Genomic DNA, 15765 nt, shown 5'->3' with positions numbered 1-15765 from the left:
AGGATTTTACTTTTCTATGCATTATAATCACTCACTCCTTTGTCACTTAATAAAAAAATTAATAAAACATGAATTGTAATTTTTAAAGACCAAATGAATACATAGAAAAAAGAAGCATTATTTTTCTTATAAGCGTGTCATTAATGGCCACATAAACACCACCAACTATAATATTAATGATATCAAACCAAGGAATATTTTCAAAGCTAAATTTTGAATTCTATTCAGCAAAAGAAAGGCTTATAAAAGGCTTATAAATTTAATTTTTCAAATAGCTATATTGTGGAATCAATATTCTGGAAAAAGCAGAAAAGGGCATTCCAAAGCCATAAAGCCTACAATTTTGTAAAGAAAGGAAGAAAGGTTACAAAATACTCTTCCAAGGGCACAACTGGGTGGTGGGGGAAGCTGGCCTAACAGCCTCATTATTGCTACAAATAAAATGCAGATTGTTCCACATTTGCCCTCAACTATCCTTCAGCATAAAAATACTACTCTTAAGTATAAAAGGAAAAATCCGTTTTACCCACTATTGCCAATAAAACCAACTCTTGATACTAATATTATAACAAGTATTAACTGGCAAATGTACTTAAAAAAGATAATTTCCTGAATAATATAGAAAAAGCTGTGATTTATCCATTATCTTCAGGCAGTAAGAGAGTCCATAAAATCAAATTTAGAGAGATATTCTAAACCTTCTCCCTCTGTGTACACAAGTGTGTACACACACACACACACACACACACACACACACACTTTTCCTCCCATCGTATTATTCTGCAGTGGTGTAAGTCAGGGGCTGTTATGAATTCACGGAGGGACATGCACCTCTAACATAAGTGGCCTCAGACTATTTCAAAATACAGTTCTGTACTACTTCTCTGAATGCATATGTCTCCCCCTTCATTTAATCTGCCCAATTAAATTACATAAACGTGCAGATGGCTCTACACTTCCCCTCTTAGGGAAAATGTGAAACTTAATTTCCTTACTGCTGTGAAATCTTCTGTGATCCCTTCATATTCTACACTATTGAACTTACAGCAAGTCTGATCTCTGGATGTATGAAGTGCTACCATAAATACATAAACCATAGAAAGTGAGAGCCAATAAGGAGCATCAGAGAGACAGAACCGCTGAATTGTTAAAGATTCTTTTGTAAATTACCATGTTGAAGATTTAATAAAATATTGGTACAGTTCACAAAGGAGCTCTTTATGTCTGAAATGCTTTCGTGAGTAAAACAGACCCCTAACCAACCACATACTGCAGCACGCACGAACCTGGGCTGACAGGTCACCACCGTGAGGAGTTCTGCCCACACTCTGCCCAAGCCACCCACACCGGTTTCCTCCCTCTTCAGGTCTCTGTTCAAATCTCACCTTCATGAGGCCTTTTCCGACTACCCCATCAAAAATAAACAAGCTCTCCCACTTCTACCCATCCTCATTTATTGTTTTCCACACCACCTGTCACCATCTAATAAAATACTTCACATTTTAATGACCGTTAACTGTCTCCGGCACCTACGACACAGACGTCCTGTAGAGGGGGGGGTGTTTGCTTTGCTCAGATGCACTAGCACCAACAACACCATCTGGCAAAACAGACGCTCCAGAATTTTTCTGGAATGAATGAATGATCTCGTGTAAGGAAAAAAGGCCAAGAAGCAATGAGGCTACATAAAACCAGGTAGTGAAGAGTGTGTTCTGGAACCAGCCTGTGTGGGCTGGAATCCTGGACCTGCCTCTTACTGTGCGAGCAGCCCTGAACAAGTTACTCATCTATGGACGCCAGTCATTTCCTTTACAAAATGAGGCTGCTAACGGCACTTCATGTGACTGTCTGGAGGCTTCCATGAATTCATACAAACAAGCACCCCGTAAATGCTTATTGCTGCTACTCTCCATCATCCCACGAGCACTGAATGAGCACCTGTCCCTGGGCTGGCACTCGACACTCAGGATGCCATGGCCATGCCCTGCCCTCATGGTGCCCATTGTGCCCTCTGACCTCCCCTCCCCTCACGGAATCCGCGCCAGCCACTCTGACCTCCCTGCTGTCTCTCACAGAGGCCAAATAGACCCCAATCCCGGGCCCTGCTATGGCCGATAGGACCGGCTTCGTCACTTCTTCAGGTCACAGGTCACTGTGTGAAAGACCCTCTTCTTCTTACGTGGAAAAACCCTACCCTCCCAACACTAACGTCACTTCCTGTCCCCGCTTTAGTTTCTCTCTATCTAAGATGTCATCAGGCATACATGGATTTGCTCATGGTCTGCACTCCCAACTTGAGGGAAGAATCTTAGCTTTATTCCCTTAGGGAAGAACCTGGTATACGGTAGGGCCTTGATAACAACTGTTGGCTGGACAGACAGGAAAATGGAGGGCATCACCATTATGCAACAAGCAGACACAAATGAGAACACTGCACTGGGACACATGCTTCAACGATGACCGCATAGTATCCCCCAGCCTTGTAAGAGGGGGTCTCCCTTATTCAGAGAGCTCAAAGAAGACATCACCAAGCAAGAGATACTGGTCTAGTCCACCTTTACTTAGCACCCCAAATAAAGCTTGTAGCCCTTCTTAAAATTTGATTTTGAGGTAACATTTCTGTTAGCAACGGTTAAACACACTTTACAGACAGACTCTAGCTATAGGCCAGGACTTAAAAATACTTGTGAAGGAACAAAAGTTAATGTAGTCTTATTAGACTGGGTTTTGAAGAGACACAGAACTTAGTCACTAAGTATTTTAACAACTCCAATGTGGGTGAAAATGACAGAGATAGCCTAAAATCACAGAAGGGTAAGGGAGGGGGGCTACACAATGCCCCCCCTTTTTTAATATAGTGCTCAAAGTTAGCTGTTTAAACATCTATCACTGGTTAACGATGGAATCAGGAATATAATCTAGGTCTTCAAACCCCACTGCTCTTTTCTCCCATCCAAAGGTGTCTCATTGAAATGTTAAGTAACCTATATCAAATAACCTCATCATACCACGTATATCCTGAGAGACTTCCCCCCGTCTCCTATGGTTAGTGTATCCTCAGCAGAATTTATGTTTCTGCCACACAGCAAACAGACACACAGACAGGAGGCCACAGGGAGAGGGGAGACGCTCACCTGAGCCTGAGTGTGTTCAACGGGCAGTGACGAAGGCAGCGGGACCCTGAGTTCCTGGACACGTGCCGCTATGAAGGTGGCATCTGCAATACTGTGGAGGGCAGAGAAAGAACACCCTTCCGACGATTAGTAGGCTTCTAATTAAAGATTAATAAATCAGAATCTGAAGTTTGGATGTAACCTTGAATAGAATTCAAGAGCACGGATTTTTATAAATAAAGACAATGTTTATGAAAAAATATCCTATTGCAGTTTAAAAGGTTAAAAGCAATTGCAAAAACTGCAATTACTTTTGCACCAACCTAATACTATCCAACACGGAAAAATCTTATCAGATACATGCGGGAAGAATTCTGAAGAAAAAATACCTAATGAAACCTTATGAAAAGCATCACTTTTAGTCCTCGCAGTAAGCTCATTAAGTAGGTGCTATCAGGGACACTCCTGAAATTAAAGTTAACTTTCCCAGGGCTGCAACACAAGTGAGTGAATGACCTATAACTAGATCTTAGGTTGGACTGAAATCAGTATCTAAGGCCTTTTTCACTACAGCATATCATCAATGACAAAATCAGAAAGAGTTATGTCAGAGGCTTGTTCATATCAGACACTGAAAAAACCCAATCATGATTTTCCTAAATTTTACCAGAATACGTTGTAATAAAAAGCTCAGTTTCCTATTACTAAATAACTCCAAATGAATTTTTAAAATGATTTTTCAATCATGGACATAATTCTGGAATGACCACGAGGGAGATAAATCCCCAAATTCCTTCACTTCCGTTTGGAATGACCAAGGGGACTGAATAGTCCCTAAGTGAGCGGGAGGACAAACAAGGTTTAGAACCTCTGCATTTCAAGAACTCAGGATTTTTCGAGGGGAGGTGGGGGGGGCCTTACCAGTCAACACAGCAAACCAATACAAGCAATTTAACAGCTCTGAAATAAAAGCTGTCGAGACGATTGTGGCAGAGCCAAGCCTGCCGTGGAGTGAGCCTACACGAGGATAGACCAGCACGTCTGGAGGTGACCAGAGCCTGTCCATGCCATGGCTCTGGGAGCACTCGTCTTACCTGCACAGATGCTCCACCAGCCGCGCGTGCCGGACAGCTTTTGCCGTGTCTCCTGGGGCGACCACCAAGAGGCTGTCGAGGAGGCTGCACACGGCGGAAAGGAGCGGCGGGGTGACCAGGACACACTGTCTGGGCAGAGGAGCAGCCAGGCATGGGTCGTGAGCAAGCCGTGGACACGCAGTTTCGCGCTGACCTAGTGTTGAAGATGAGCATACACACGTCACTATGCTTTTACCTCATGGTTACGTACAATATTCCCGAGTGCTGACAATCAGAGGCAAGACCCTGACCATGCCCACAAGAGACGGCTGGGCAATTCCCCGAGTGCTCGCCTCATCTCAACCCTGTGGCCAGGAGCTGGACGCCCCGTCCTCCACTACGTGTCTGTGTGTCTGTGTCTGTGTGTGTGTGTGTGTGTGTGCCAGTGTATGTGCACACGTGTGTGTCTGCCTCGGGTGCAAGTGCCAACACCTAGACAAAAAGGGCAGAGCACAGTTTTGTGTCTCAAGCATTCAGACACTGAGGAACAAACAGACGGTCCACAATCCTTCTTCTGAAACTCTGGGGGCCAGAGTGTTTCGGAATTCAAAATGTTTTTGGATTTGAGAAAAATACTAAGGTGCACATAGCATACATTAATGAATACCTCCAATGGGGTCTTGGGCAACTCCCCACAGTACAATCATTATTTCTGCAGTGTAGCATATGCACAACCACAGTAAGATGATGACCAAAGAAGCAAAAGCAACCAAACCAGTATTGGTCAGGTGTTGCAACCAGATGTCTTCCGGTATGGGCAAGGGTTACTACCGAGTGAGTTTGAGGAAACTTTCAGTCTTCAAGATTCTGGTTTTAGAACTGAAGATAGGGACTGTGGGCCTTTTTTAGAAGACAGCAGGGGACTGCTAACATGAGCTGCTCTGCCTCAGACCTTCCTTCGTGACCCTCACTCATCACGTCTCTTTTAAAGAAATATTATATTTTGAATAAATTGAGACTTACAAAAAGTACAAAGAATTCCCACATACCTTCACCCAGATCCCGAAATATTAGTATTTTATCCCATTTTAGCTATCTACCTACCTTCTTATGAACTATTTGTAAGTTGCAGTTTAATGTCCCTTTAACCCTAAGTTAATCTCCTAAATAGGGACTCTGTCTTTTATAATCACAGTACAGTTATCAAAACTAGGCAATTAAGACGGATGCAGTGGCCTTATCTAATCTATGGACCTTTTCCAAATGCTGTACATTGTCCCACTACTGCCCTTTAGAGCAAAGCAAAAAAGTTCTTTTTCTTGTTTGGCTCCAATTCAGGATCACACTTTGCATCACGCTGCCCTGTCTCTTTGGGTTCTAACCTGGAAGGTTCCTCAGACTTGCTTTGTCTTTCAGCACCCTCATATTCTATGAAGAACACAGGCCAGCTGCTTTGTAGGATGTGTGACATTTGGTGTTTCCTCATGATCAGCTCTTCGTAGCATGACATCAGGAGAAACATGACTCTTATCTGTCCCACTGCTGGCGGTGTTCACCTTGACCATTTGATTAAGGTGCTATCTACTACGCTTCTCCATTGTAAATGATCACCTTTCCCTCTGTAATTAACGAATTACCTGGGCAGGGGTGGGGGGCACTCTGGGACGATATATTGTCAAGAAAGATTTGATATTTGAAACCAAATTAAACCGGGAAAATCCAATTTAGGTAATTCCACAGAACTAGTTCAAATGGTTTTAAGGAAAAAATTTAAATACTACTCACACAATATGTATTACATGTCTTCAGCATTTCTAGGGCAACCATATAGAAGGAAAGAATACCAGTAAAGGGGGAAGAGCACAGCATTTAGGAAATTCAAACTCATTCAATACATTCAATATAATTTTTATATTTTATCTGGAGAGAATGATCCCAGTTACTTCTATGTATAGGATTCAAATATACTAACATTTTTATTTGGTAATGATTCAACTTTGTAAATCAAATGTAGCTTTATAAATCATGAGAAACCTGTGAAAGGTTCTCTTATAACATAAAGGAATTTTTCTTTTATAAAAGTTAGAAACTAATTTCAAAATGAAAAGTTGGATGTCTAAAGTGGCCCTAATGTACATGCGAGAGAAAATTCTTCTTATCCTGTTTTAAGTCGCTTTGGGATGTGATGATTCCCAAGTTAATCAAGAATTAACGGAATAAGATGAGAAAGGAGTAACCAGCTTCACTGGGAAATCCTGCTAGATGTTCCAGTGGAGAGAACGAAAATCTCATTATCACCAAAAATAATTACATCTAAATGTTACTGTAAAGAGATGGAATTCAGAAAGACATCTAACAAGACAACAAATTCGCTCTAGTCTTAAGGCTCATCAACAACATAAATTTAACACTATCCACCACTGTGCAAAGATGTGTGGCAGGTTCAACAAAAAGACTAAAATGCTTTTTTTTTTAAATCAAATACACACAATAAAATGATAATCAGTAAAACTGTGCATAAATATACATTCTAAGCATAATCCTTGAAAATAAAATAAATCCAAGAGTCATAAAAACAAAAAACTCCATGAAAGTGTATGTACACAAAAATCTGTACATAGATATTCATAAATTATTCATAATAGCCAAAAAGTAAAAAAAAAAATCCAAAAGTCCATCACTGATGAATGGGTAAATAAGATGTGGTCTTATCCATGCAGTGGAATATTATTTAGTAATAAAAAAAAAAAATGAAGTACTGATATATGCTACAACATGGATGAATCTTAAAAACATGTAAAGTGAAAGAAGCCAGTCACAAAACAATGTATGATTCTATTCATAGCAAATGTCCAAAACAGTCAAATCTATAAAGAGGAAAAGTAGATTAGTGATTGCTTAGGGCTGAGGAGAATGGGGTGCACAAGAGTGACTGCTAATTAGGGTACAGGGTTTTGTTTCAGGGTGATGGAAATGTTCTAAAATTGATTGTGCTGGTGGTTGTGCAACTCTGTGAACATACTAAATGGGTGAGTTGTGTGGTATGTGAGTTATATCTCAATAAAGCTGTTCAAAAAAGAATAATGTAACATACTTCTAGAGATAAATGTTCCTGAAATTTGTTACCAAATTTCATTTCATGCCCTGTGTCTGCAGCTATATAAACGAATCTGAGTTTGCTCCTTTTGTTCTTAAGAGAATGGAGTAAGTACTTTCACAATTAAACATGTTTGTATATTGACAATATAAATTACTAAAAACCAAAATGGGACGTTTAGGAAGGTATGGAATATTGTAATGAAAATTCAGAGTAAAGACTTAATGAAGCAAGTATTTCTGAAGTTTTAGAAAGCACTTTCTCTGTAGATGCTTATACTTCAGTGTTTAAAATTACCTTCTTTTTAGATAGTCTATTCGTTACAGTTAGGAATTGAATACTATGTTGTAACCTTCAAATATAATTGTGTGTGTGTGTGTGTGTGTGTGTGTGTAAGCATAATAGAGTTGGAAGCAGTCCCTAATACAAAGTGTAAAATTTATATACTGCCATTAATAAAAATAAATCCTACACGACTCATCATGTATTTGTGATAAAATAAAGACTCAATACGTTCTGTGTACTTTAAAATGGAAGCATAGCTTTTGAAAAATACTCAGGACCAAATTCTCTTCAGTTTCAAGTGGACTACTATGATAAATTGAAGTGTTTTCCCAAAAGAGGGGAGAAAATGAAGTTAACTAATATCCATCAGTTCCCCGAGTCAAACACCAAATATCTATGCTTAACTGATAAAGAACCATATGGCAATCAGACTACTTATCTGCGGGCCAAATTCCTGTTTGTTAGTTAAGAGGATTTGTTTTGTTACTTTCTGATATATTTATTCTAATTTATTCTATCATGTTCCGTGACATTTCATTTTGTTCTTATCTAGACATTTTGTTCTGTGACTTATTTAATTTTGTTCTTTCAAAATATCTGTCTGGACCGGCTTGTCATTTTCCATTTTGAAAGTAAAATATCTCCTAGAAGAATACCTTGAGCCACAAACTGGTCATGTGAGACTTCAGGGAGAGGTGCTGCTGAGGGCACAAGGGGTGAAAATTCTGCACTCCCGGATGAAGGCGTCACCTATGGATCAGCAAAAAAATTTCTTTACTCACAACAATCACTCAGTGTTACATGGAAAATGAAACACAACTAATACATACTAATTCATGCACACTGACAATATACAGGAAAGATATCCCTAAACAGGTTTATAACAAAACCACACCCGTTAGTCTAACTGGAAAACATTCCATATCGTGATAGTTCTAATAGTTTTTGAATGGCATTGTCTACTTCTTCTTATAGGATATGATAAGTTTATGTAAATCAGTAACTCAAAGGAGTGAGGTTCTAATTTGAAACCCACTAAGGATATTAAGGTCCCAATAAGGCCTATTTTATTACCCAAATGTTGAATAACTAAAATATACTACTTTTAACTATCATTCACTGTGTCCTTGAGATATTTTTCATTTTATTTTTTATAAGCTAATTAGTTTATTTATTTATTTATTCATTCATTTTTAGGCTCCACAAATAAGAGACATCACATGGTATTTGTCTTTCTCTGTCTGACTTATTTCACTCAGCATAATATCCTCTCGGTCTATCCATGTTGTTGCAGATGGCAAGATTTCATTTTTTAGGGCTGAATCATATTCCATCATATGTATAATTACATTTTATTTATCCATTAATTCCTCGATGGACACTTAGGTTTTCATATCTTGGCTATTGTAAATAATGCTGCAATAAACATTGGGGTACAGATATCTTTTCAAGCTAATGTTTTCATTTTCTTTGGATAAATTTCTTGCATTTCTTGACGCCTAATAAGAGTTTTTTAAAGTTTCAAACGGCAAACACAAATTTTAATAGTGCCTATGAAAAAATTAACAGCACTATTAAAAAAATGTTTCTCTACTTCTCCCCATATCGCAAAAGTGTTTAAAAAAGTAAGCCATATGCCGACACTGCAAAATGCAACATTTTTTTAAAACATTAAACACAACAGAAATTCTGTAGAAGGCAAACAGTTTCACTACAGGTTTATAGATGAGCAGACTGTGTGGTCTCCTAAAACTGCAAAAACCCAAACTGATGGGTTGGGCACCTCCTCTGTGAAAAAAATACCTTATTTAGAGGGGTGATATCACTCTTTCTTACCATCAGTTTGTTTTCTCTGAGATGGCATGAACTTCCCACACCTGGGTAAGGTCCAGGTCAGTGGGTGCCACAGCAGGGGCTGTCAAATGAACTTTTGAATCAGCCCTACACAAACTCAGATACTCTACTGTGCATAATATTTGTATAGATTGCATATTTATCCCAAAACTTAAGTAGGGTATCTTAGATTAATATAATAGAATGAAAGCGAAACCAAGGTTATTTTCATTTGCAGTTTCTGATAGTAAAAAAAATATAAATTTCAAGAAAATGGGAGATGAAATTAATAGACAGCTTTTCAAATCCTTCTTTCAGCTTAAGGCCTTAATCATCTCTCACCACTTAAAGTATATGCTACAATAACAAGAAATAAGTGAAGAAAAGTGTAGTCAAAAAAAGTAAGCTAAGTATATAAACTCATCTAAAAAGTAAATCTAGATAAATTTCAGTCTAAATAAATAACTCATAAGCAGGAATGTATTATATATGCTTTATTTTATATATTAGATCCACATAATAGAAAAAAACACCTAAAATTTTCTTTTTTAATTATATTTGCTTACAATTGGCTATAAGAGATCTATAAATATACATATTGGTTATATATATATAGCGGCCAACAGACGTGCAGATAATTTTACAATCATACACCCAGATGGATAGCAGAAGATCTGCAGGAGCTCACTAACATATTTGGCTCCTGCCACCCAAGCTCCTTTGCTTGTATAAGAAAATTTAAGACAGTGAGGCTGGAATCCTTTATCTTTTCAGGGAGCATCCTTTCAAATGACAAACACATGAGCAGTCTTCACTATTGACAAAAACAGAGACAGCATCTAAAGCAGGAAGAGAAGTGTTAAAGGGCCCATGAGAAACCTGGCTCGTTAGAAGAAAGCAAAGTTGTGATTCGTGACCGAAGGTCAAGCATTAAGAAAAGTTGTGATTTCCCTTTACAGGCCAATGAAGGGATACACAAATTTAGAAAATAGGATTCTAGAAAGCACCTAATAGTTGTATTATAACTTATCCCACATGGTTGAGATAACGGAAGGACTTCTTTATAGAGCAATGTACTGTTTTAAAAATTGATTATGTGTGATTTATATTTCTACGAGCCATCCACATTTTTAATTTGCTGTATTAGTATATTTTAATAAGACAAAAAATATTAAACTGAACTCTAGTTTTATGCTCAAATCCTTGCTTGTCTGAAAATAATCTTCAGTGGATATGTATTTGATTATATTTAACAATACGCATTGATATGTAAATATCTTGTCACCTTGAAATCCAGGTAACAATTAGTCAATTTTGAAATTCAAGTATTAGCTGCTGGAAGGTGGAGGTTCAAATGAGTGTCCAATGCCACAGGTAGACAAGACCTGATCTAGTCCAGGTCCTCATTCAGAGGTAAGGATGACAAGTAAGGGACGTGCCCAAATGTAAACTCTAATTAGGATTCTGAGACCAGGGCTGTAATCGTGACAGCACAAACTTCCTCCAGTCAGAGGAGGCCCTCAGACACACCTGCAGAATGCTGGCCAGCCTTGTTCGAGAGGACATGCTTCTTTCTCCCCAGTCTCCTCCTTCCATGTAGAAACTTCAGCGAGACTGAGTTCCAGCCTCATTACCAGGTGGAGGACTTGGGCGTTGGCTCAGTTTAAGAGCAAACTGAGCACGTTCAGTCATCCCTCCTCTTCCCCACAGCGGAGAACACGCATTCTCATTTGCTCTCTACCCCACAGAAAGTACGAAGCCCCATGTGGGGAGCCAGGGTTGTCCTTTTGTAACAGTGAGTCTAAGTCCTGTTTTATCACCTGCTCTACTCATTCAAACGGCCCCAGTGCAAAATCGCAATCTCGATTTTTCCCTCACTTTCACATATGCCACAGGACACATCCTGAGATTTTCAATTTATGTTCCCTTGATCAGACAAATAACACTGAGCCTTATCAATACCTCCTGGTATTACAGAAGGCAAAAAAAGCCTGTTAGTGCAGATAGATTGATACTGACACTACTTCAAGCTACTGTCTTTAAAACAGTCTCCAATTTTGCTCATAAAAACTAAAAAAGATAACCTTTTTGTCAATGTGTTTATAGATTTGATAACTAAAGAAGCTTTCTAAATCATGCTTCATTGTAAAATATGCAGTTATAATTTTAAGAGTTGCTTTGAAATAGCAGGAAGTAACAAAGTCATTTACCATATCAAAGTAGAATTTGAGTTTAAAGTTTTTTTTCTTTCATCTAAACAAACTACATCAAATGTTCAAAGATAATTTTCTTTGTATTCTGCCTTGCAGAAACAAAAGAGTTCACTAGATACTTTAAAGTATTTTGAAAGTTAATTTAGGAGTTGCATATTTTATTTGTCAGAATGACTTTATAATACCTTCCATCCTCTTTCATCAGAAACAGTATTGGTGCCTAAACTGGCAGTTTGATTTTTTTTTTTAATTAAAAGAGAACAAAGGAAGAAAATGAGGATTTGTGGTATAAATAAAAGAATAAAATCTACTCACATTTTTAACACATAGCAAAAATAAGGTATAAGAAGTTTCTAGGGGATTTTAGGTCTGCTTCCCAACTTATAATCGTTAATTCTAACCAAATTGTAAGAAGTTCAAATCACTTTAGTTGTGCAGATTCATGATTCAAATTAGACTGTGTACAATATAAAATTTAAAACAAGCTCAGAAAAACACCACTGAAGGAAGGAGCAGACGATGACAGAAGCTTCTTGCCTGCCTAAGGCTAAGATCGCTTCCTCACAGGCAGCGGTTATGACCGGGACGCTGCCCTGGGCCCCTCAGCTGGACTGCACCAACTTAAGAGAACGCATTTCCTAGCGCTGCTCCTATCCCACCCCTACTGGCTTTGTGATCTCAGGCCACACAGGAAGTGCTCTAAGACACGGTTTCTCCATGTGTGACAGGGCACCGCACTCAAATGGTGCAGGCTGGACTGAACCCATCTGTGGCAGGTCACAGGGGCTGCAGGTCACAGCAAAGCAGCGGGTGTCGTCATCTGAGCTCTAACAGCCAAGACGCCGGCTCTCTCCACACGTTAACATTTCCTATATGAAATAATTGATTTTTACCCAAATTAAGAAAGTATATTTTAGTCCAAATACATAATGAGACTCAAAGCCATTTTACTTCAGTCACAGTCTCTGCAGAATATTACTGTTGATATCTAGTTCAAAACATTCTGATCGGCTTCTTAACTCTTTGCGCTTGACAGAAAGTGCTATCAGTCGATAGTAACTCAGTTTGGAAAGCTTCACACACACCAAAGTGAGTACCACATACAGAAAAAGACAAAAAAAAATATTGTTTGCTCCTTCTAATAATTTTTTAAAGACTATTTATAGACTAGTATGTGCTATGCACAAGGAACAGAATAATACCCTATTCTTATCTGCCATCGTATTCATTCTAATGTCACATACAAAAAATTATATTAGAAAAAAAAATATTGAGGTATCACTAAACATCAATACCTAAGCTTTATTAATACACTTGAGGTTTCATACCAAAAACAAATCACTTGTTAATTTTCACTGTACTACAGCCCAGGAGCCTGTATTACCAACACTTAGAAACTAGAATCTCACTTGATTTTTCTTTTAACAAAAATACGCAGGTTCTTAGATCCCAGGTAATCTGTAGGCAGTTGAAATTTATTTAAACAAATACATTATTGTCTTTCTCTCTCTCCATTCTCATGCAAACTGCCATCTCCCCAGGATTTCCTGGGGTCACCACACTGGAGGTATGTACAGGCCCTATCGCTGACCCCTACGTCAAAACTACTTTCCCTGTCATATCCCCGTGGCAATATTGTAGTTACCAATTTATGCTGTCTAATCCTTTCCCCTTCTCCCTCATCCCCACTCTTTTCCCTTCTAGTAACCATTTGGGGAATATAACTAATAATGTTGTAAAGATTTTGTAGGGTGTCTGAGGGGCACATGTCTTATTAGGGAGACCACTTCAGGGACGGTGCAGATGCCTGACCACTGAGCTGTACACCTGAGGCTGAGGTTGAATAACATTGAATCTCAACTATAATTTATTATATATAGTCACAGGATATGGAGTACAGCATGGGGAATAATAGAGTCAACGGAATTGTAATAGATATATACGATGTCAGAAGAGAAATAGGTTGGGAGAGGGGGCTTATCACTTTGTGAGGGGTGAAACGTCTATTGCATTGTTTTGTACACCTGAAACTAATAAAGAAAACAAAACACAAAACAACAAAAAACTGCTTTCCCTTGTAAAAGCCTCTTAGATCCATCCTTGCCGTAACTGTCCTCAACCTACTCTCCATTCTATAACAAACTTTCAGCTATCACCAAACAAGTGTCCATTGTAATGTTTCATGCCATGTTACTCTGCTGAAATATCTTTAGATCTTTATAGCTATTATCTTTTACCTCTTCATACCCAAAAATAGACAGCTCTCCTGGCTAATCCCCATCTCAAATTCCTCAGAAACTTTTCATACCCCATATTTTGCCATGTTTTAAGTATGGGAGTAGATTTGTACCCTACCTTTTTCCATAGTACAAATCCTTATTTTCTTCCTTTGTTCTCTCTTAATGTATTTTTTAAAAGACTACATTTTGGTCACAGAGCTGTCGCTGCACACTGGTATGTGCTGGGCATAAACACCTATCTAGTCTGGGTATTCTGAGAACCGGAAATGAGATTTCAGGAGGAAAACAACTAACGCCTGACCCTACTGGGGAAGGAGAGATTTGGTTGGATGGAGGCCTCTGAAGAGCTTCTTTACAAGGGCGATGCCCCCAAGGTGACAATGACACTCCTTACTCTATTTGTAATTGACAAAACATACAAGTGGCATCCATGCAGAGCTTGCCAAACAATTGAACCAATATTCAGTAGCTAGACCATTCAAGTCCCTACAGTGGCATCTGCAGCAGACAATGGATAATGACCCAGCACACTGGAGGACAGGACGCAAACCAAAACACTACGCTTTTCTTGGAAAGACAAAATAGAAACACAAACTAACCACTCAACAAATTGCATCTTTTCTCAATCCTAGGAGATACACAAAATAATTATATAAATAAACAGATGAGTGTATTAGGAAATTTACATCCACTCAACTGATAGCTCAGTTTGTAATTTCAACATTTTCTTATACCTGAGAAAGTTTAGTTGGTCTGGGTACTGACAGTTGAGGTTAGAAGTAATATGGGTATAATAAATAAATTCTCTATATTTTTCTCCTGTTGGGACAAAGGTACATAGTGTCTCTGGCACAGAGAGGAAAACATTGACAATTAGAACTGGTGTAATTAGACTACGTTTGTGACTAAAAGTCACCAATTTGGTGAATTTGGTGAAGCCACCATTGCGAAAACTATTCTGTTTGGAATCAAAAAAAAAACAAAGAAAAAAAAGAGTTGACTATAAAAATTCTAATAGATAATACTAGTCTTTTGAGGAACTACAAAAAATAAATCTTACATAAAACTATATATATAACAATTCCAAAAAACAGATTTCATTAGTATATTTCTAAAAGTGTATGTGACATCCTAACCCGAATTAAAGACATCTACATTAATAGAGGTGCTTCTATTTTCATCATAGTTACAAGAAATAACATTTTCTTGGAAAATCTAGTATCCTTGTCTATAATATTTATATATTATTATAAAGAAATACAAAAGTTCGGTTTGCTTTTTCTTTTTGTACTTCAGCCTTCTTGTATAGGATAAATACAACTTGATACCTACAAAATAGCTAAGATAGCTCGGAGTTAATTACAGCAATTGCTTTCTACTGAGTACCTACTATAAGCAAAGAATTGAAGAATGTAAAGATTTCCAGGTTAGTCAATAGCCCCTTACACAAACAAGGTAATCTAAGAATTACTTTTAAGCATATGTTAATACTGTCGTTCTGTGAACTAAATAACCATCACTCCTTTTTGCACTTAATCATATCATTATTTCTCTTACTGAGACAAAGATATATACTGTTTCTAGCTTGGAAAGGAAAGCATGACATCTAGTGGAACTGGAGTAATGATTCTATTTTTCCAAATAAAGGTTCAGGCACTCAAAACAAAACAATGTATTTATTTAGAATGTTCAAAAACTCTTCTGAGTCTAGAAAAAAATAAAGACTTTTAAAACTGTAGCAGAAAGTACCAGCCTCTTGAGAAGCTGTAGTAAGTGCGTGTAATTAACCACTGTATATTCTTTATTCTCAGTCTATTTTTGCTCCTGGAAGCAGGGGTGCCTTCCTAATAGGTTCTACAACACAGTAACAATGTTCCAAAAACACTTTACACTTCAGTAATGTTTCCCAGT

General features: G+C 38.1%; 1 protein-coding gene across 4 annotated transcripts in view; it reads right to left on the bottom strand.

Moving 5' to 3' along the window:
- The window catches only part of RTTN (rotatin), a 132235-nt gene that overhangs the window by 37419 nt on the left and 79051 nt on the right, over positions 1–15765 (bottom strand). For all 4 annotated transcript variants that reach the window (XR_013995298.1, XM_081078984.1, XM_081078985.1 and 1 more), the window contains 3 exons: positions 8225–8318; positions 4208–4400; positions 3135–3225 (listed from right to left, as the gene is read on the bottom strand). Coding sequence is in view for 3 of the 4 variants with exons in the window: in XM_081078984.1 (XP_080935110.1) it covers positions 3135–3225; positions 4208–4400; positions 8225–8318 (378 nt within the window). In the remaining variant the exon portion in view is untranslated. The remainder of the gene's footprint in view (positions 1–3134; positions 3226–4207; positions 4401–8224; positions 8319–15765) is intronic.

The sequence above is a fragment of the Rhinolophus hipposideros genome (assembly GCF_964194185.1).
Source record: "Rhinolophus hipposideros genome assembly, chromosome: 17".
Taxonomy (NCBI): domain Eukaryota; kingdom Metazoa; phylum Chordata; class Mammalia; order Chiroptera; family Rhinolophidae; genus Rhinolophus; species Rhinolophus hipposideros.
Note: the sequence above shows the minus strand (reverse complement) of the source record. Positions and strands in the feature narration are given on the sequence as shown.